The following is a 20,559-nucleotide window of genomic DNA, read 5'->3' on the forward strand; positions in this document are numbered from 1 at the left end:
TAGTATCATTAAGTGTTATTTGCCTGTCATAATCTTTAGTTTGCAGGTATAGATGAAGGAGGTAAGAATTTAATTGTGCTATTTTTACTTATTGGGTCTATTTGCCAACATATGATAGTGGTTATGGTTTTCTCTTTACATTTTTCCAAGTGGACCTCAATTTTATTTCATTATTTTATTGAGGTATATTTGACAATTTAAAAATGTATATATTTAAGTAGCACAACTTAGTGATTTGGTGCACATATACACTGTGAAATAATCACCACAATCAAGTTAATTAACCATCACCTTCAATAATACCCATTTTCTCAATTTTATTTTTATCTCTTCTTCCTACCTAATCACAGCCTTGAAGTATAACAGCCTTGAAGAAATTTGCATTAATTTTACCATTGAAAATTTACAACAGTTCTTCAGTCAGCACATGCTTGTTTTGGAGCAAGAGGAAAATAGGAGAGAAGGCATTGACTGGGTGTCCATTGAGTTTGGCCTGGACTTGCAAGCCTGAGAAGATCTCATTGAGAAGGTGATGCGTGTTTTTCTCCTCATCCATCTTCGTTTAAGGAGACTTGTCCCTGCCTGCCATGTTGATCCATGTCAGGACCCAGGCTCTGTGAAGGGGATGGGAAATAGGGCAGGAGAGCTCTGCACATTTTCTCTTAATGTTTTTTTTGTGCAGCACCGTGGCATCCTAACTAAACTCTCATGTCAGTTACCTACTCCATCATCTCTAACTCACACTGTCACTACACATTTGCTGCTTACGCATGACCTCCACTGTTAATGGGTGAGGAAGCTTGTTGAGATGAAAAAGGGTCCTGTTCTTGACTGGAAAAACACAGAGCTGAAAAGATGAACCCTGTAGGGCCTGGCTGATTAACATAAGGTGAATGAGTAGACCCAGAGCAGCTTAACGAAATTTGGCAAATTAGCATGCAAACAAACCATTGCCATAAATCCTCAAGGCTGCTACCTTGAAGGATGTAGTTTGTTCATTTAATTGGACAAGTACCACTTAGTTTAAGTAATTTATGACAATACTTCATGGCTTATTAGTAAATTAGCTGTGGTGTATGGTTTCTGAATTCGATGATGTTCCTCTACTTTGAACTCTTTCCATGTGTTCTGGAAAAGATAAACCAGATTTCCTGGGGAAATTCAGTATGGTTTTTCCTGTGGCTTTGTCCAAGGGAGCAAGCATGGTGGGGTGTGAGCAGCTACATGCCCTTGTGTCTTGCTATAGTCATGGATTGCAGTGAATTCTGGACACAGGTATGGGCAGCTATGCTATGCTGTCACATCTGATTCTCAGCAACCCTGTCAGGAAGGGGCAAGGGTGACTGACCTTCCACTGTCCTTTGTGGGGTCCAGATTGTATCAATCACTGTCACACCTGTTTTATATGTTAGACTTAGATGAAACTAAATCTTCCTTGATAATAGCCATTATTCCTAACAGGAGTGGACATCACATTGATTTTTCTTGTTTATAACCAGTGAACTTCCTGGGGTGAGGACAGGCTGATTAAAAAAATAATGATAATGAACCAGCTTGTGGGCTGATTAAAAATAATGATAATAATGACCCAACCATGATCTGGTAAATGTTTGGTGGCATTATTAAAGCTATAGTTTCCTAATTAGAAATGAAACAATAGAACTGGAGCTCCTTCTAGGGGCAGATTTAACTTTGGGCAATTGTCACCTATAGTATCTACTTATTCTGATTATGACAAGATACTGTGTTCAGGCAGGAAGGTGGGATGCAGACATTATTCAGATCCTAATAGCCCTGTGAATGCTACTGATTTGTAGTTGATCTGAAGCCTGTTATCTTATTTATGTCAAGGTTATTCTAAATAAGACACTAGCAACCTAGATGTAATTTCCTGTAGTACTTTCTACTGATATGATAAAATGAGAAAAAAAAAAACCCACAAAACTGAGCAGATGATAGAAGGAAAAGATAAGTCTTTGGTTTCCTGTGAATGATTTCAAAGGTGTTCAGGTCAGGCAAATGCAGAATACCAAAATGTTTCTTGAAATGATTCTATATTTTGAAAAGATCATTGTGTTTGCTCAAGTACGTGAAGGAAATTTGTAGTAAATATTAATGATCAAACTCACTCCTTGAAACAGAATGCATCATGGGAAGTTTTCGAAGTTCAAAGGAACTAAAATACATCAATACATATAATATGTCTTATAGAATGCATCTGTGTGTGTGTATATCAGGAAAAGAGAGATTTTCATACATGTAAGTTTTGTGTTTTTACATGTACAGAAAAGTTTATATCAAACTAAAAAAAAGTATTTTCATACCAACTTTGTTAATTTGGTCTTCAAACATACAGTAATCTTCTTCTATACATATGCAGTGAACAGATCTATTACAGGATTAGCTCACACTTATCTGATTACTTGAAATATTCTAGTTTGTTTAGAACTTGAGCATCAATAATTTAGATATCAAAGTATTAACATTGATTACATTTATGGTTTTACATTAGGTATTGGTAAAGATATTATTTTTATTATTTTTTAAAACAAATACATCCAAAATTGTATATTTAAAAACTGTTGCCCCTTCAATGAGTCACCGTGAGAGGCTACTTCCTTCTTCCAATAATTCAGCCCTTTTGGAAAAAGTCCCTCATGGGATGGGGATTGGGATAAATTGTTAGATTGTTACTGTCTTTGAGAGAAGATTAACTTCAGTACTGATCATCTTAACTGTTTTCGAGTCCAAACTGTATTACCAACTTTGTCACATTTTTCACCTTATTTGTCTGACTTGACCCAAATAACTTGTGATTGTTTCTATGCAATGATCCATGGTCAGACAACAGGATGTTTCCACATGCCAATAGTCAAAGGTGTCAGATATCCCATAGAAGTTTCTAAAATATTTAAATCCTGGTAGCATCCTGGCCATGACTGTTGTTGTCTCCCAAGTAGAGTTCTTTGGATATGCTAATTCTGGTGTGTTTTTTTTGTTTTTTTTAAATGTTGAGCCTTCTTTTTAATTTATTTATTTTTATTTTTGTCTGTGTTGGGTCTTCGTTTCTGTGCAAGGGCTTTCTCTAGTTGTGGCAAGCGGGGGCCACTCTTCATCGTGGTGCGCGGGCCTCTCACTGTCGTGGCCTCTCTTGTTGTGGAGCACAGGCTCCAGACGCGCAGGGTAAGTAGTTGTGGCTCACGGGCCTAGTTGCTCTGTGGCATGTGGGATCTTCCCAGACCAGGGCTCGAACCCGTGTCCCCTGCATTAGCAGGCAGATTCTCAACCACTGTGCCACCAGGGAAGCCCCAATTCTGGTGTTTTTATTATAAAGTGAATCACATTAATATCTAGTTAGTTATCCCTTGTATGCACATGAATATTTTCTTTAAACATATAACATTGTGTTTTTTGGCTCACAACTCTTACTTTCTGCCTAACTATTGCCCACAGCAAAGCAGCGCAGGTCCCAAAGCTCGAACCTGTATGTCTTAGTGTTCGCCCATCAATCAATTCCTTAACAGAAATTTGCTGAGGACCTAGATTTTAGTCACCTCAGGACCTACTCTGCTAAGGGTTGTGAGAAATACAAACCAGAGACATCATCCTGGCACTCAAGATACTGAGGATATAATTGGACAGATGTCTTAAGACCAAAATTTTACTAGTTTTCAAAGTTTTTAACAAGTAAATGTATTTAGCAACTACTTGTTTTGATCACTTCCTCCTCACTCCACTGGTGAGAGAGGGATTCCTATCCTAGGATTATGGGACTGGCTGAACATATGACACCTGACACTGGACAGATGAGATTGACAGAAGCTTATAAGTCACATATACTCACAGCTGGGGGAGGAGGACACTGCCTGCCATGTGAGGTCACATGGAAGTTGCACTTGGGAGCAGAATGAAAAAGCGAGAGCTGTGGGAGCCGGGCTTTGTAGTAATAATAGGGTGAGGTGACACTGATTCCCACTGGAGGATGTGATTGGCTTGTTTGAATATGGGCTGGCAGGTAACTGAAATCCCTTGCTCAAGAATAAGCAGGCTCGGGACTTCCCTGGTGGCGCAGTGGTTAAGAATCCACCTGCCAATGCAGGGGACATGGGTTGGAGCCCTGGTCTGGGAAGATCCCACATACCCGCAGAGCAACTAAGCCTGTGCGCCACAACTACTGAGCCTGCGCTCTAGAGCCCATGAGACACAACTACTGAGCCCGTGTGCCACAACTACTGAAGCCTGCATGCCTAGAGCCCGTGCTCCGCGACAAGAGAAGCCACTGCAATGAGAAGTCAGTGCACCACAGCGAAGAGTAACCTCCGCTCGCTGCAACTAGAGAAAGCCCGTGTGCAGCAACAGAGACCCAATGCAGCCAAAAATAAATAAATAAATAAAATTTAAAAAACAACAAAAGAATAAGCAGGCTCTGTGCCTATTCCCATGATAAAGAATGTTGCATGGCTGGAGGGCCTAACCCACTGTAGAACATGGGGAGGGGAACCTCTGATCAGGTCATTTGAGGCTCTCCTGGTGTTCCCCTGATGTCAAAGCCCACAAAATATTGGACCTTAATTTTAGGCCTAATACTACATTACTGTTTATAAAACTTTGAATTAAATGCTGTGGAAAACTTAAGCATTTGTTAAAAATAGCACTTACCCTTAGGATGTATGCAGTGAAATAGGAGATTTGTAAGTCTAATACATGTAAAAATATGTGTCAGGATAAATGCAGTAAAGGCACAGACAAAGGCCCACAGAGCTCAGAAGAGCAGAGGTCACCTCTGCCTGCAGGAATCTAGGAAGGCCTGCTGGGAAGGGGGGTAAAATTTCAGCTGGGTCTGAAGAAATGGATATGATTTCAGCAGGTGAAAAGAGGAAGATAGTGAGCATGTGAAGGGACAGGCAAGAGCAAAGCCTTAGAGACAGGAAAGCAGTGGACACATTTCAAAATCTGCTTAGAGCTTGGAGTATCCAGATGGAAGTATCTAGAAGTAAAAAAGGAGGGTCAGGCTGTGAAGGGATCTTAATGAATTTTGACATTTTTTTAGGCAATGGGGAGCCAGAGAAGTTTCCACATTGGGCAATGGGGCAGTCAGAGATGCTTGGGTTTGATCTGGTGGGTTTATGTATGGGGTCTGGGATGGGAGGGAAGCTAGAGTTGGGGCAATTAAGAAGCTATTACAGCAGGTGAGAAATAGAGGCCCTGAATCAGGACAGCAGACGTGGAAATAATAAGAAAGTAACAGATGTAAAAAGAGAGGAAGGCAGAATTGATAAGATTTGAAGAAGGAGAGGTTACAGCATTAAGGTTCAGAGTCAGGGCCACTGACTTAGACCATATACTGTGCACTAGAAGACAATTGACAATTGATGCTACGGGACAGAACATAATTCCTTTTTTTCCTGACCTATTTGGAAATTAATTTGCTAGAGGGCCTCATATTTATTAGGAGTTTTATACTTCCTAAGCATTGGAGAAATAGAGAAGACCCTGAAGAAATAGCGTTTTTTCCCTCCTCAGTGGTTTAATTGTTACGTTTTGAGCTGTGACATCTACTTGCTTTGCATAAAACATCCATTCATCCCCAAACAGAAGATGGCTTCATTGGTGTCCCAGGGACATGATGGTCCTCATGTATGGAAGGTGGCTCTGCTGGTGATGGGGGCTGCTGCTCCCTGTGAGGCTTTGCCACGTTCCTCTTGTTAACAGGCGCCATCCCAGGAGACGCTTACATTTTTAAATGATTCATTCTAGTGTTCACTGAAGGTTGACTATTTCTGTGGTAGGAAAATATGCAATACAAGATGGAGTCCACACCTCTAAGACCCTGTACCAGTGACTCAACTGTTTAGTTTTATCAGATTCTCCTTCCTCCTCCTTGTTCTCCTCCACATTTCTCACTTTGCCAAGAACTCACAAGATCAGTGCCACCAGGAGCAAGACTTTGCATATTTACTCACTGCATCATTCCCCACCTGGATGCTTGGGAGGAAAGAAGATGTGCCAGAGCCCTTCAGTACAAGAGTTATTGATGGAATGTCATTCAATACATTTTCTATAAAGTAAAGGTTCTAAGTCTATGAGACTAGACAAAAGAGGTAGAAAACCATAGTCTGTATATTAGAATGATAGACTCAGGTGGATAAAAAATATGTTCTTCAAGAATGTAATAATCCAAATTAGACCCATTCGTATGCTCCAGTGGCATAATTTCGAACAAAAGATTCTAAACCACAAACAAATTTTCTTTTCATATATCACCCAGCCAGAGCCTTGACTCGGAGTTGGTGTGTTCCTTCTCCATGAAAATATTCAAACATAAGCTAACCTACTTTTTAGAGGGAAATTGTAAATGGAATTCAAGGAGCTTTTCGGTGGGTTGGGCCAGACCTATAATGTCTCTCCCAAACCTGAGCATTTGTGGTTCTTAGGTACAAAGGATTGGTAGAGAATCATGAAATCTATGTTGTTGGACCAAGGGGTCACGGTTCTATCTTGGAACTCTCATGACATTTTCTGTTTGCTTTGTAGTCTACATAGTATGTGCATGTCTTGTCTTCTCAGTTAGATGCTCTGCAGCCAGAGCCCATGTCTGATTTTTCTGTTATAACCCAAAGTGTTTGGCACAGTGATTTGTTCATAGAAGGCATTTCAAAAATGTTTGTGGAGTAGATAAATGAACATACAAATCCACAAATAGATTTGCAAATATAGGAATCCTTCATCTTCCCCCCCCATACCTGTTTTTCCCCATGTGAATATACCCTATATTGGTTAATGGCAGCATCCACTACCCATTTGCTCAAACCAAAACCTGGTCATCCTTCCTCTTTCTACTACACCTCACGTTCTATCCATCAGCAAGCTGTGACTCAGCTCTACCCTCCACCAGCATCACGTTTCAGTGACCTCTCACAGTCTCCAACACTATCAATCATCTAGATCAGCGTTCAGCAAACTATGGCCCTGTGGGCCAAAGTCAGCCTGTAGCCTATTTTTGTAAATAAAGTTTGAATGCAACATTGTCACACCCGTTTTATTTACGTATTGTCAATTACTGCTTTTAGGACTGAAATGACTGAGTTGATGGCAGAGGAGCAGCAGAGACTCTGTGGCCCACAAAGTCTAAGAGCTTTACTATATGGCCCTTTAGAGAAAAAGCTTGCTGATGCTGTCATCAGTTTTCTATCACATATCCTTTCTTGATTGCTTTTTTAAACATGTAAAAACCATTATTAGCTCACCGGCTTTCCAATACAGACCATAGGCAGGATGAGCCCATAGGCTTTACTTTGCCAACCCCTTCCTAAACAAATAATCCTTTTCAAGTATTAATTAAATCACATCACTTTAAAAATCTCCAAAGGCCTCCCATTACACTTAAAGTAAAATCCAAATGTCTTACCATGGCCTATAAAGCCTTTGGGATCCAGTACTGCATCTCTCCTTCCACGCACTCCCTCCGACTAGCTCTGCTCTGTCCACACTTGCCTCTGGTAGGACCTGAAATTTGCCAAGGGTGCTCCTGCCTCAGGGCCTTTGCACTCTTCATTTTTCTGCCCAGTACAGTTGTACACAGGTGTTCTCAGGATTTGCTCTTCTCATTCAGGTCAGAGGGTTTTACTGGACTCTCCTACTAAAATAGCTCTCACATAGCCCCAGTCATTCTCTCTCTTTACTTTGCGTGATTTCTTCAAAGCCTTTATGGGAAACTAAATTATTTATTTAGTGTTTACTTGTTTATTGTCTGTCTGCTCCACTAGAATGTAAGCACCCTGAGGACAGACACTTTGTGAATGTGGCTCATGGCTTCATCCCTAGCTCCTGCTGGTGCCTGGTACCTAGTAGGTATTTAATAAATATTTGTTGAATGGATGATTGGTTAATTATATGTAGTGAAGCTCCTTTCTCCTTGTCAGCTAATTAGGTTCATGGGAAAGAATTTACATTGACCCTCTACTGAAAATACTGCTTACTGGTGTTTTTTTCAGCTGCTGTTCATCTGTATCTCCAACAGCCAATGGGCATCTTTTCCATCCTCGAAGAGGAATGTATGTTTCATCAGGCTACAGATGTGACTTTCAAGACCAAACTTTCTGACAACCATTTTGGAAAGCCAGTTCATTTCCAGAAGCCCAAGCCTGACAATAAGAAGAAATATGAAGCTCACTTTGAACTTGTCCATTGTGCAGGAGTGGTAAGTTACCTCTAGACTCTCAGCCCTGAATTTTCCTGCCCCTGTTTCAAATGTACTCAGCCCAAATCCTTAGATAATATATAAGTAAAGTTTAGATTAAAGAGATGAACAAAATAAATCTCAGGTCCCCCAAAAAAGTTGGTGTAGCCTTTTAGCACTTAGGAAATGAAACACCCATACTATAATAACAGAGGTAAAAAATCTCAAAATCGACTCTGTCACCCCAACTCAAAGTAAGATAGCTTCAGAAATTTATGGAGACCATCAAAGGCATGGGCTTTTCCTTACTTGTCCTTCCTTTCAACTTAACATTGTGTGAACGAGTGATTTCAATTGATCTTTTCATTGAAGATTTTTTTTTCCTTCTCTCATAAAGAGTACTGTGAAGTAATGGTCTCCAAACTATGACCAACAAAGATTCCTAATAACTTCACTCTCTCTCCTCATTTCCCCACTGGAGTGTGTGTGTGTGTGTGTGTGTGTGTGCGCGCGCGCATGCACATGCCCCTTCTTTCTGCTTTTATGCTTCTGGTCAGTAATTCTGAATGGCACAAAAAGAGAACTGACAAAGGATAAAATAATACTTTGACCTAAAAATGACCTGCCAGTTGTACCTAGATATGCTTGTAAATCTCTTCTTTGATATCCTTGAATATTAATTATAATGATATTTATAGTAAAATATCATTGATAATGTTTTTGGAATGCTCACTGTGTGTCAGAGACAGTTGTTTTATTGCATCTATTCTTGCCTATGGAGGAGGGCTGATGTGAATTGTTTCTCCTGGAAATGCCATCTATTTCTTCCTCCCTCTCCTTGGTGTTTCTTTCCCTCCCTGATTCTTTCTCCCTCTCCCTCCCTCCCCTTCTCATCCTTTCTTTCCACAATGTAAATGGTAAAGCCTGAGAATCTCTTTGGGTTGCACATAGATTTCTGGAGTATTTATTCAGTACTGTTACATCAAACTGATTTAAAATTAAAGGACCCACACAATTTATGATTTTTTAAAAAGGAATACACAATTTTCTAAGTAACTTATGCATTCACCTCTTTTGTTACCTGAGCTGCATGCCTTTCCAAAGGTGCCTTATAACATCAGTGGCTGGCTTGAAAAGAACAAAGACTTTCTTAATGAAACAGTGGTGGCTATATTTCAGAAGTCGTCCAACAGACTCCTGGCAAAACTCTTTGAAAATTACATCAGTACCAACACTGGTTAGTTGAAAAATCTTCCTCAATTTTTCAGCCTCCGAATGGAACCCATGTCTGCCTCAGCACTTATAAAATCCTGGCTTCTTTCCTGTGATATCTGTGTTTGATCCCTGTGGTCTGCGTCATCCCCTCTTATTAGCCTTTCCGTCCTCTGGCTGGTGGTTTTTCGGGGAAATGGTGCTCTAAGGTAGATAGATTTCAAGGAGACTGCTCCAGCCTGCTTTTTTTCTTCTACTTAACCAAGCTGAAAAGACAGCAGAAAACCATGTTTTGATAAGTGATTTGGGAGAGATAACAAGCTCCTTTAGTACACATCCCCCAAATATCTTGGAATTCTCCTTCACAGTGCTTTTATATTACAGTAATGGGGTTTTTGTAAGCTTCATGAGAGCAGAGATTATGTCTCACTTGTTCAAGTGTATCCTCAAGCATGTAGCAGATGCCTGCTTAGCAAGCACTCCATAAATACTTGCTGACCAACTAACAACCAGTCTTGTTTAGTAGTCTGTAATTTACAAAGCACTTTTAGATACATTATCTTACTCAATCTTTGTCCTGACCCTTTTAGATTCATGTAAAGGGAAATCTCTCCCTATCTTATAGGAGCAAGTACAGAATTAAAGTTTCACAAATCTACTGTTGAAAGATAAACTCAGGCATATTAAAATTTTTAAGAGTTTATTTGAGGGAAAAGCAATTGAAATTGGGTAGCACCAAATCAGAAGTGGTTAACAGCATTCCACCCACAGGAGCTCAGGGAGAGACTTTTCTAGAAAAAAGGTAGAAGCAAAGTAAAGAAAGTATTGATTAGCTTTATCTAAAGCCCAGTTGGCTGTTTGTGATTGGTTGTCCTTAGCATTTTGATTTGGTAACCTTGGGGCATTAACAGACTTAGATTTTGTTTGCTTACTTAGGCTGCCACAGCATTAGAGCCATCTCAGTCTGATGGCCTCCTTGCTTCATTAATTTAACACTACTAAATGGCAAAGGCAAGCTAGAAAAACAGGACTTGTGCTTACTAGCCTTGTGCCTATTCCACTCTCACTGTGTTCTGGAAACAAAAAAAACAGAGAGATGGACAGGCTACCTGGATTCAGGATCCAGTTCAGACTTCTGCACTGTGATACAAAGCCTTGGAGGACACAGAGACCAGGTTGCTGCCATTACCCTCACGTCTGGACTACTGCCAGCAGCAGAGGGACACAGTTTTCATAGTTAGCTGCCAGATTGGCAGCTCTTGAGCAGAACTGGTCTTCAAACACGTTTGGTCCACACTGATTAAAAAAAAAAAATTGGAAGTTCTCACATACACATTTGGATTTCCTTTTTTTTTTTTTGAAAAATGGAAATTATAGAAAATCTGGCCAGTCTGGTTTCAGATGCCCTTGTAGCAATGGGGCAAATGGTACTAGCTGTTCTTTAAGTGGGGTGTGTCCTCTCACTTTCTGACATTCTCACCCTCTTGTCTTACACCCAGCTTCAAGCTCACTCCTGTCCCCTGTTGCCTGCTTTGGGACTTCTGATGGCATGGTCAGGGAATGGAGAGAATTTAGCACTTCCCAGCTGCATCAGCACATGATGATATAATTCAGAAGCATGCCTGAAATCCTGTTGGCCCGCCTCAAGAGGAGCTTGAGAAATGGAAGCTATTATGTTTGGACCCTGAAAATCTGCAGGTAGTGCGTTGGCTTGATTCTAATAGCTTCTAAAGTACCTCTGAGAAGTCTGATAAATAGTGGCCACATAAGTGTATGGCTCCCAGTTGAGTAATTCTCTGGTCATAAGAAATCAGAGAGTGGTTTGGGCAGAGAATGAGAGAGCAAATTATCTTCTGACTCTTCAGGGTGTGCTGTGTTCTTTTGAACTAGAAGGGAATTGTCCAGAATGTCCTTTTTCATAATTTTTTAAGGACCCCCTGAAAAAGGACTTGCCTCCAAGTTTCTGACTCATTCCAATTAAAGTACTCATAATAACCGTACTTTCTTCTGAAGAACCCAAGTACTGTAAACCAGTTATAATTCTTTTAAAAAATTAAAGGAAGGTAGTAGTATCTATCCCCTTTCCATGGGGAAGTACAAAGAAGTCAAGTGATTCACTTGGAAGGCTTGGGGCATGTCAATAGGACATCAGTGATTAAACTTCATGACATCTGCCTCAGCACAATTGCTACTCAAGCTAGAGAATATTTTATCAGTTTTTCATATTGACAGCTGGCCCATTTTTTCCAGATTGCCTATGGGTTTTGTTGTTATGCTTTTGTACCTTCATGAGTTAGCACTACACAAATGTTTTGTAACACAATTTGGCTTAGCATAGATTCCTTTGCTTCAAGAAAGTGGGAATAGATTGTTTTTATAAATTACAGAAGTAACACGTGAGTGTTGCCCCAAGCACAGACAATATAGAAAAACTAAAAAGAGGAACATAAAAGTTACCTTTGATCTCACATAGAGAGCTCACAATTGCTAATATTTTAGTGTATACTCTACCCAACATTTTTTATGTATATAGTCACCTGTAATACAATCACACTTAAAAACATGTATACACACTCAGTATCATAATACACAAACTATTTTGTAGCCTAATTTTTCTCTCAAAATAAATCCGAGCAATCTTCCCATGCCAGTTATATGGATCTGCATCATCATTTTAAAAGATTGCAGTGTTTCATTGTATGCATACTCTTTCATAATTTAAGTAACCAATCTCCTGTTGGTAGGCATTTGTTATCATTTTAATTTTTTGCTTATTTTTTTTGTAATGACTAAACAATGCTGCAGTGAGTATCTGTGCACAGTTGCCTATTTCCTTAAGGAAAAGCACCAGAAATAGACTTTTGTGTTGAGACATGAATATTTTTAAAGCTTTTGGTAGACATAGCCATATTGCTTCTAGAACTTTGACACATTTATGCTTTCATCAGCAGGGCTTGGTAATGTGACAAAAAAGAGCCTTTTTAGTGCTTTTTTTCTACTTTTTTTAGCTCTACCATTTGGGGAGAAGAAAGGCAAGAAAGGAGCTTCATTCCAAATGGTTGCATCTCTGCATAAAGTAATTTTTAATTGCATCTATTCATATATTAACTACCTCACAATCTGCGTATGTTATTACTTATTTGAAATTTTACATCTTCAAATAAGGATAAAGTATCTGAAGTTAACCAAGTTGGAAAAGTTAAAGATTATCTTGATATTAATGGGCTTTTGTGGACACTGTCAGTGTCCTACTTAGATCCCCTTTATCAGCCCATCTTACCACTTATGAAAATATTAGCTCATAATAACTCACAGTTGCCAGAATTGCCCTTGGTCGAATGGGAAGCTAATTCTCCTTACTCTCCCCTTCAGATTCTGGCCCCTCCCTTGTCTCAAGGAGGTACCAACTGTAGTATAATTGGTGCATTTGTGCTCAGAGCTTCTGCAGGACTCAGACTAAACTGAGTCCATACCACTGCTTTTTTCTCCCCCTGCCCTACTGTACTTCCCTCCTTCTCCAAATAAATCTCTTGAATGAGAATCTCCATCTCAGATTCTGCTTCCAGAGAAACTGAGCTAAGATAAAAATTTTCCAGGCAGGAAACTTGAGAAACACTTTCTTTCTTCAAGCCATTTTATTGTCCATCCATAAAGTATTACTACCAAATTTAAAACAGGTAGATATGATACACAACAGAACAATGTCAGTCAGATAAATATTGACTTGTCAAGGGAAGGAAATAGTGTATTTTGGTAAGCAGGGAAGAATGTTGAATTCATTATTTTATTGTTGCTATGCATCTGGCTTCAAGACTAAGTTGATCAACATGGAGACTTTTGTGACATAGATTGGTGTTTTTAGTGATTTGCAAAATGATTTTGTGTTGGTTATGGTCTCTATTTTAGGAAAACCTAAATAAGTTGATGACTAACCTGAAATCAACAGCATATTTTGTGAGATGCATAAATCCCAATGTGAACAAAATGTCAGGTAAATAGATTTCTTTGTAATCCACACTAGGAAATTCATTTGATTTAAGCTATGTTGAATGTCTTTTAATGAAACATTTACATTTGTTTATATAAGGGTAGATTTTCAGATAGAAAAGCTAAAATAAGTTAAAAGTGAGTTTTTTAAACCTCCTCAAGATTGCCTTTGAATTGAGATTCAAGTGGACATACAGAAGGATTTCACAAAGCAGACTCAATTGGGTAACATTAGAATGCTTGATATTATCATTTAAGTTCCTCCTTGAATTTCACGCTAAAATATGGATGAGTTTCTGTGCTATTGTCTACAAGGGCAAAGTATAATAAGAAGGAATTGAATAATCAATTGGGGGATTAAGGTAGATATTTAAGCAAAAAGGAAATTATTTGTTCTAAATTATCTAAATTGACCATAAAGAGAGTTTCTAAATCCATTTCCAATTGTTAAGAACTCCCTCTAGTCTTCCTTCATAATAGTAATATCTTCCCTCTCCTTAACACTACCTGTCTCTTTAGTTATGTACTTTTGGGCAGTAGATACTTTTTAAGAAATATTTTATTTTTCTTCCAGTTTTATTGAGATATAATTGACACACAGCACTCTATACGTTTAAGGTATACAGCATAATGGTTTGCCTTACATACATCATGAAATTATTATAAGTTTATTTGACATCCATCGCCTCTTATAGAAACAAAAAAAAAGAAAGAGAAAAAAAATATTTCCTTGTGATGAGAACTCTTAGTATTTCCTCTCTTAATAACTTTCAACATACCATACTGCAGTGTTAACTATAGTCATCATGTTGCACATTACATCCCTTGTACTTGTTTATCTTAAAAATGGAGGTTTCTATCTTTCGACCACCTTCATCCAATTTCCACTCCTCCACCCCACCTCTGGTAACCACAAATCGAATCTCTTTTTCTATGAGTTTGTTTGTTTTTTAAAGATTCCACGTTTAAGTGAGTGTGTCTGGCATTTTCACCATAAGCTTCTGTGCTATTAACATCTTTGCCCCAAGCATTTTTGCTACAAACGTTTCCCCCACATAACTAATTGGCCATAAGGCAATTTTGTCATAAAAGATAAAATAAAAAAAAATAAAAGAGGGACATTAAAAAGGACATAATGAAACATGAAAAATGAATAACAAAATTTAAAAGACTATTGTAAAATATAAAATATTTGAATAAATTTAAAATGTGTGTAGATTCATGACAATACGGTACAAATATCTGATTTTACTTTGTGGGTTGAACCTAAGCATTTATCTTCCAAGTCTTTGTTCATAGTTCATTATACATTTTTTGGCTTGTTGATTCATCTCCTTGTTCTGCATCACACATTTTCTTTTTTGCCAAAATTTCTTCCCTCATTGAGAGAGGTATCGGTTTCCAAATACTAGGATACATGTTTGTAACTGAGCTTTGTGTTGTGTTATGAAAGCCTTCCACACTGTTGTTTGTTCTTGGCATATTGTCACATGTCTGTTGGTAGATGTTCCAAGTTCTATGGAAAATGTGGATTCAACTCTGCACCTCTGAGACCCTCAGCCTCTTTCAGATTCATGTATAGAAAATGGAAGTACTGTGTCAATGGAGAAATGAAGCCAAATTGTCAACCAGTTGAAACCAAACTGTCAACCAGTTATTTTATCTTTTATGGCAAAATTGCTGCATGGCCAATTAGTTATGCGGTGAAAACATTTGTAGCAAAAATGCTTTTGACAAAGAAGCTTATGGTGAAAATATCTAGAACCATAAATGAGATTGTATGGTATTTGTCTTTCTCTGTCTGGCTTATTTCCCTTAGCATAATGCCCTCAAGGTCCTTCTGTGTTGTCACACATGGCAGGATTTCCTCCTTTTATATGGCTGAATAATATTCCATTATACATATATACCACAACTTTTTTATCCATTCATCCATCAGTGGACACTTAGAATGTTTCCATTTCTTGGCTTTTGTAGTGAATACTTTTTGATGAATGGATGGTGCTAGGGCGGTGATGAGATAGATAGGTGGTGGTGAATTATTTATGTTTTTAATTAACAAAACAGAGTTTTTACGGATATTAATTACATGGTTTACTTTCCTTACATCTTGGATTTGAAGATTCCCCGGCTTCTGTTTGGAATTACAGGCTTCTGTGGAGCTTGGTTGGAGGCTGTCAGCCTCAAAGTTGTATATGTGACAAGCACTTATGTCTTCAGAGCACTAATCACCCTTAGAATATGTAGCCAGATGTTGTTGATTCTGATTTCTGAGGTTCTGTAGTACCTTGCATTTTTATTAACCTCCTGTAATTAAGACTCCCATCTTGACAGCCTGTGACCTATTCTGGGAAAGTGTGATGCTAAACAATGATGCTGCAGTTTGAGTTTTTGCAATGCAAACACTTCATGTGCATTCACGCTGTATGTTTTTGCCTCATTGTTTCTTATCAGCTGGGTTTCTGAATGCATCTAGGGACACTGCTTCCATCTAGCAAGGAATCTAATTAGCTACCTCTATTTTGGAGCAATTCTGTTACCTATTAGAGCTGCCTCCCATCGAATCAGCTCTGATTTCAGCAGGTTTTTTTTTTTTTTTTCCAAGTCTTAAGAGAAAGTCATAAGAAAAGCTTCACGATCTAATCAAAACAGTTCTTCATATGTCCTTAAAGGGAATGAGCATGTTTGACCCTATTGTGTCATAGAACTCCACTTCTGCTCCTTCTTACAGATGATCTGTTTCTGTCTATGAACGGGATAGGAGTGCAGGACTACGGATATATGGCTTAGAGTTTATTTCTGTGACCCCGGGCATAAGCAGAGAATCATCTCATTCCATTTTCCTTATAACACGCTAGCAGGTCTTTGTTAGGAGAGTGCTGCTTGGCTTCTTCCAGAAGCCTTGCTGAGAGCCAGATACAGTGGCTCATTGGTTGGCTTTTCTAAGGCTTCTATCAGAGATTGCAGCTGCAGCTCTAGTGGGCTCCATCTCAGGAACAAAGGGGTACTAGGAGAATGCTTATACTATCGAATACAACTTAGGCTTTCTCAAGATAATCAGGAGAGAAAGTAGGCCGGGATGTGGCCCATTCTTTCCTAATACAGAACAGTAAACAGAATGTCGTGGCTGTTCTCATCTTCCCCTTTCATTGTATTCCCCCTTCTTGTAATCCCTCCCCTCCTTACTTGGAGATGCCAGGTCTCTTTTGTGTTTTATCCCCTCTCTAGCTGGTTTTTGGCTGGCAAATGGATATAATGCCAGTCATTTACATTCTAGCAAAAATGTATTTTTTTCATCTTCTAGTATTTGCTTATAAAATCTTGACTAACTGTGAACTAAAGGATTCATTCCAGGTAAATCCTATTCGGAGACTCCTACATAATAGGATGGGTACTTTGAGTGCCATGAGGCTGGGAGTGAGTGAATCCTCTTACCTATGATGTAGAGAACACTAGATTCAAACTCTTTTAACCCCAGATGCAGCAATTAGGACAAAATCTAGGGTAATCATTTTTTTTAGACATGGACTCGTTGTGACCATTTTTCTTCAGGTGTAATGGATGCTTATTTGGTTCTACAGCAGCTGCACTGTAATGGTGTCTTGGAAGGGATCAGGATATGCAGTGAAGGTTTTCCAAACTGACTGCTGTATGCTGATTTTAAACAAAGGTAAACATACATCCCAGGATCCAAGAAGCCTGGGGCAGTCCATTTCGTTTTCTTCTCTTTGAGTGTTTAGGCATGCATTGTTTGTTTGGTTGATATCCTCCAGACTACAGATCGATGTGTTTTGGTGGTGGTGAGATAAATGATGACAGAGCTCCATTATTATTTCCCCTTAAATCCAACATCTATGTAGCTGTAATATCCTTAAATCTCTATTACTGGATAATAGACCCACATATAGAAGAAATATATAGAGAAGAATTATATGGAGGCTGAATTGAGTCTCTGAAATGTTGTATGTACTTAATTGTAGCTGCCATCCAAGCAGGCTGTTGCTTTACTAGCAATCCTGTGAAAGGAAGGAAGCCAGCAGGGAGTGCAGCAGAAGGCAGGAGAGGCACCTTTGCTTTCTATTTCCCAAATTCTAAATGTGTAAATTATAGGTGATCAAGCAAATGTGAGCAAAGTAGAGTAGAGTAGAAAGAATACCTGTGTCAGAATTAAGAAGTATATTTCTAGCTTTCCACCAATTCACCATTAGGGTGAGGGAATCTTGGAAAAGACCTTTAACGTCTCTGCTTTTCAGTTTCCTTATCTGCATGATAGAGATGTACTTAAACCTGCCTCTTTCTTTTTCTCCTAATCTCTCCCTCCCTCCCTCCTTAATTGAGCAGAGAATCAAGTGAGGTGGTCTCTACAGCACTATGAAAAGTACAAACTATTATTCCAAAGTAAGGAATTATTGCTTGTATCCTCATTATTACTGCCAAGAGTTTTGGGAAATTGAACATATTGGTAGGAGGGGTGGAAGTCTATATATACCTCCTTTTGTCTCACTTGTCCAGATTTTTCCTTATTTGCACCCCAACCTCAGGATTTATTCTTTACTTATTTTAAATTAGGTACTACATTCTGAACCAAAGGGCCTTTCCAAAGAGCAAGTTTGTGAGCAGCAGAAAAGCAGCTGAAGAATTACTTGGCTCCTTGGAGATAGACCATACACAGTACCACTTTGGAATCACTAAGGTAACCAGAGAACTACAAAGAATGCTTTTGGAGAAGAGTGGGAGGAAAGTCTGTGTATCTTAAAATACCCGTGACAGTGCAATTATAAGGCATTCTACAGTTCTTGTGACCACAACTAATACAAACAGAGCTCCGCTGAAAGTGAAAACTTCAGCACTATTTGAGAGAGCAAATTCAAAATTCAATGCTTTTTGAACCTCAGTCTTGACTACATTTACATTTTTATAATTATTCATCTAAGCAAGTTTGTGCCAAGATATAAAATACTGAATCAACTTTAGTGTGCTAGAAAATGTGTATACACATCAGAGCTAGACAAAATTGAACCAACTTACTGGAGATAACTGCTTGTCTGCATGTGAACTGATTCATCCACAAGTACACTTTCAGGAAATTAATTCTGAAAGACTGTCTAAAAATGTTAAGGTCAACCCTATCATCCAAAAAATTAATCCAAAGTTAATTTCCTTAAATGTGATTCACTAAATTCTGCTTCATCTTGAAGATCTTAACATGATCCACATATTTTGGGAAACTCCTGACTAACAGATTTGGTTTTATCCATTAGTCAATATCAGGTTGTTTCTAATGACATCCATATAAAGGTCAAATTATTTGAAGGAGAGTTAGAGGGTCTGGGATGAAGAGCTTAAGAAAAAGAACTCTGTTGGACATGATTACAAAATATTACTCAACTCCCACATTTTGAATACCTGAGAGTCTGTTTCTGCTGATTTTCAGTCCTGGTGCCTTGCTTCCTTGTATGTTTAGTTATTTTTGCTGTATACTACTCATCTAGGGCAGGACTAGCATGAGTTGAGACAGCCTCCTAAGGCACAAAATTTAAGGCAGCACTCACTCTTCAGGTTGTATAAGTACTGACTTGTACAACCCTGAAAGTGAGTGCTTCCTTAAAATTTGTGCTTTAGGTACCTCACTCACCTCATCTTGGCCATTACTAATGATTCTTGAAAAAATATTTATGTGTATTTTTTATTGTCTAAGACAAAAGTGACTTTCTCTAGAGCAGAGGTCAGCCAATTATGGCCTAAGGGTCATATCCATGGCCTATTTTTTATATGGCCCCCCTAGCTGAATATGGTTTGACATTTTTAAAGGGTTATTTTTAAAGAGGAAGAAGAAGAAATAGAAGAAAGAGAGGAAGTGGAGGAGGAGGAGGATGGGGGTGGGAGTGGAGGTTGTACAGAGACTGTGTGTGGCCTGTAAAGCCTAAAAGTATTTACTATCTGGCCCTTTACAGAAAAACTGTGCAGACCCCTGCCTGGGCCTATCTTAAAACGTAAACCAAGTTCCCTAGACAGCCTAGACATTACTAATAGATCAGGAGGAGGATAGTCTAAGTTCTTAAGGAACCAATATAACCACAGGATTAAATAAAGTTGTTTTTGTGTGTGTGTGTGTGGCAAACTTTAGGTTTATAAAACCAAACTTTCTAGAATTTACATTTTACACATTAAGAAATATTAACAAGTAGTAGAACTGATAAACAAATACATCAATTGCTCATAGGGCCATTCAACAGGCATTTACTGAATGCCCACTATGAGTAGAACTAACATCTGACATTTCTTTTAGGTGTTTTTAAAAGCCGTCTTTGGGCCAACTGAAAGCAATGAGAGATGAGAGACTATCTAAAGTCTTTACATTGTTCCAAGCCAGAGTACGGGGAAAACTGATGCAAATCAAATTCCAGAGGATTCTGGGAGAGAGGTATGATATCCCCACCCTGCGTCCCCACTGCTAGAGTAATGTGCCTCAGTCAATGTGACTTTAGCTCATTGTCTTACAGTAGGTCAGGGTAAAGAGCTCTGCCACCTCTGCTTAGTCTGGGACTTGAAATTTTTTAAATTATGGAACACCATACAGAGCACAAAGGGCTTCTATTACCCTATCTAACTAAGAATAAGCATAATTCAGATATTTTTGCACTGCTTCCAGTCTTCCCTTTGGAGGGATTCTTTATAATTGGCAAAATCTGGATCTCTGAGAGCAGTGTGACTCATAATTCAAAACAGAAGCAGACCTAGAAGTGTTTGCATGCATCTCACAGCCAGCTCTGTGGGGAAGTTTGCTGCAAAGTAGGTAGGTGTTCTGATCACTTTACAGCCTCCCCTGGGTCAGAAACTTACTCTTGGTGACATGTAACCATAACTCTGTTACTTCATTTCAGGCAGGTTCACTAGGGACATTTATCAGCACCTCTGGACACTGAGGCATAGGTTTTGTTTAATAGAAGAAAACCTTTAATAGAATCATGGAAAGCAAGCTAACAAAATCTCCAAACAGAGGGATTATGAGCAAGGGATTCTGTGGTTGTCGTATTTACTTTTTACCATAGCACAGTTTACCTTCTGGAGAGAGGTCCACAGGTCTTGGTATAATTTGCTTACTTGACAGTCTGTTAATTCCCTCTCTTTCCCCAAAGAGGAAAAATATTATTTCATGGTGATGTCAAGGATATTAGAGA

The 20,559-nt window shown here is 38.8% G+C and overlaps 1 protein-coding gene across 1 annotated transcript in view; it reads left to right on the plus strand.

Annotated features, from left to right (window-relative positions):
* The window catches only part of MYH15 (myosin heavy chain 15), a gene marked incomplete at both ends in the record, with an annotated part of 182,920 nt that overhangs the window by 66,578 nt on the left and 95,783 nt on the right, over nucleotides 1–20,559 (plus strand). Inside the window, 11 exon segments of the mRNA XM_079705269.1 lie at nucleotides 351–508; nucleotides 512–529; nucleotides 8,021–8,200; nucleotides 9,284–9,416; nucleotides 12,400–12,467; nucleotides 13,298–13,382; nucleotides 16,931–17,019; nucleotides 17,023–17,048; nucleotides 17,948–18,071; nucleotides 19,668–19,687; nucleotides 19,689–19,802. Coding sequence (XP_079561395.1) covers nucleotides 351–508; nucleotides 512–529; nucleotides 8,021–8,200; nucleotides 9,284–9,416; nucleotides 12,400–12,467; nucleotides 13,298–13,382; nucleotides 16,931–17,019; nucleotides 17,023–17,048; nucleotides 17,948–18,071; nucleotides 19,668–19,687; nucleotides 19,689–19,802 — 1,015 coding nt within the window.

The sequence above is a fragment of the Hyperoodon ampullatus genome (genome assembly GCF_949752795.1).
Source record: "Hyperoodon ampullatus genome assembly, chromosome: 5".
Lineage (NCBI taxonomy): Eukaryota > Metazoa > Chordata > Mammalia > Artiodactyla > Ziphiidae > Hyperoodon > Hyperoodon ampullatus.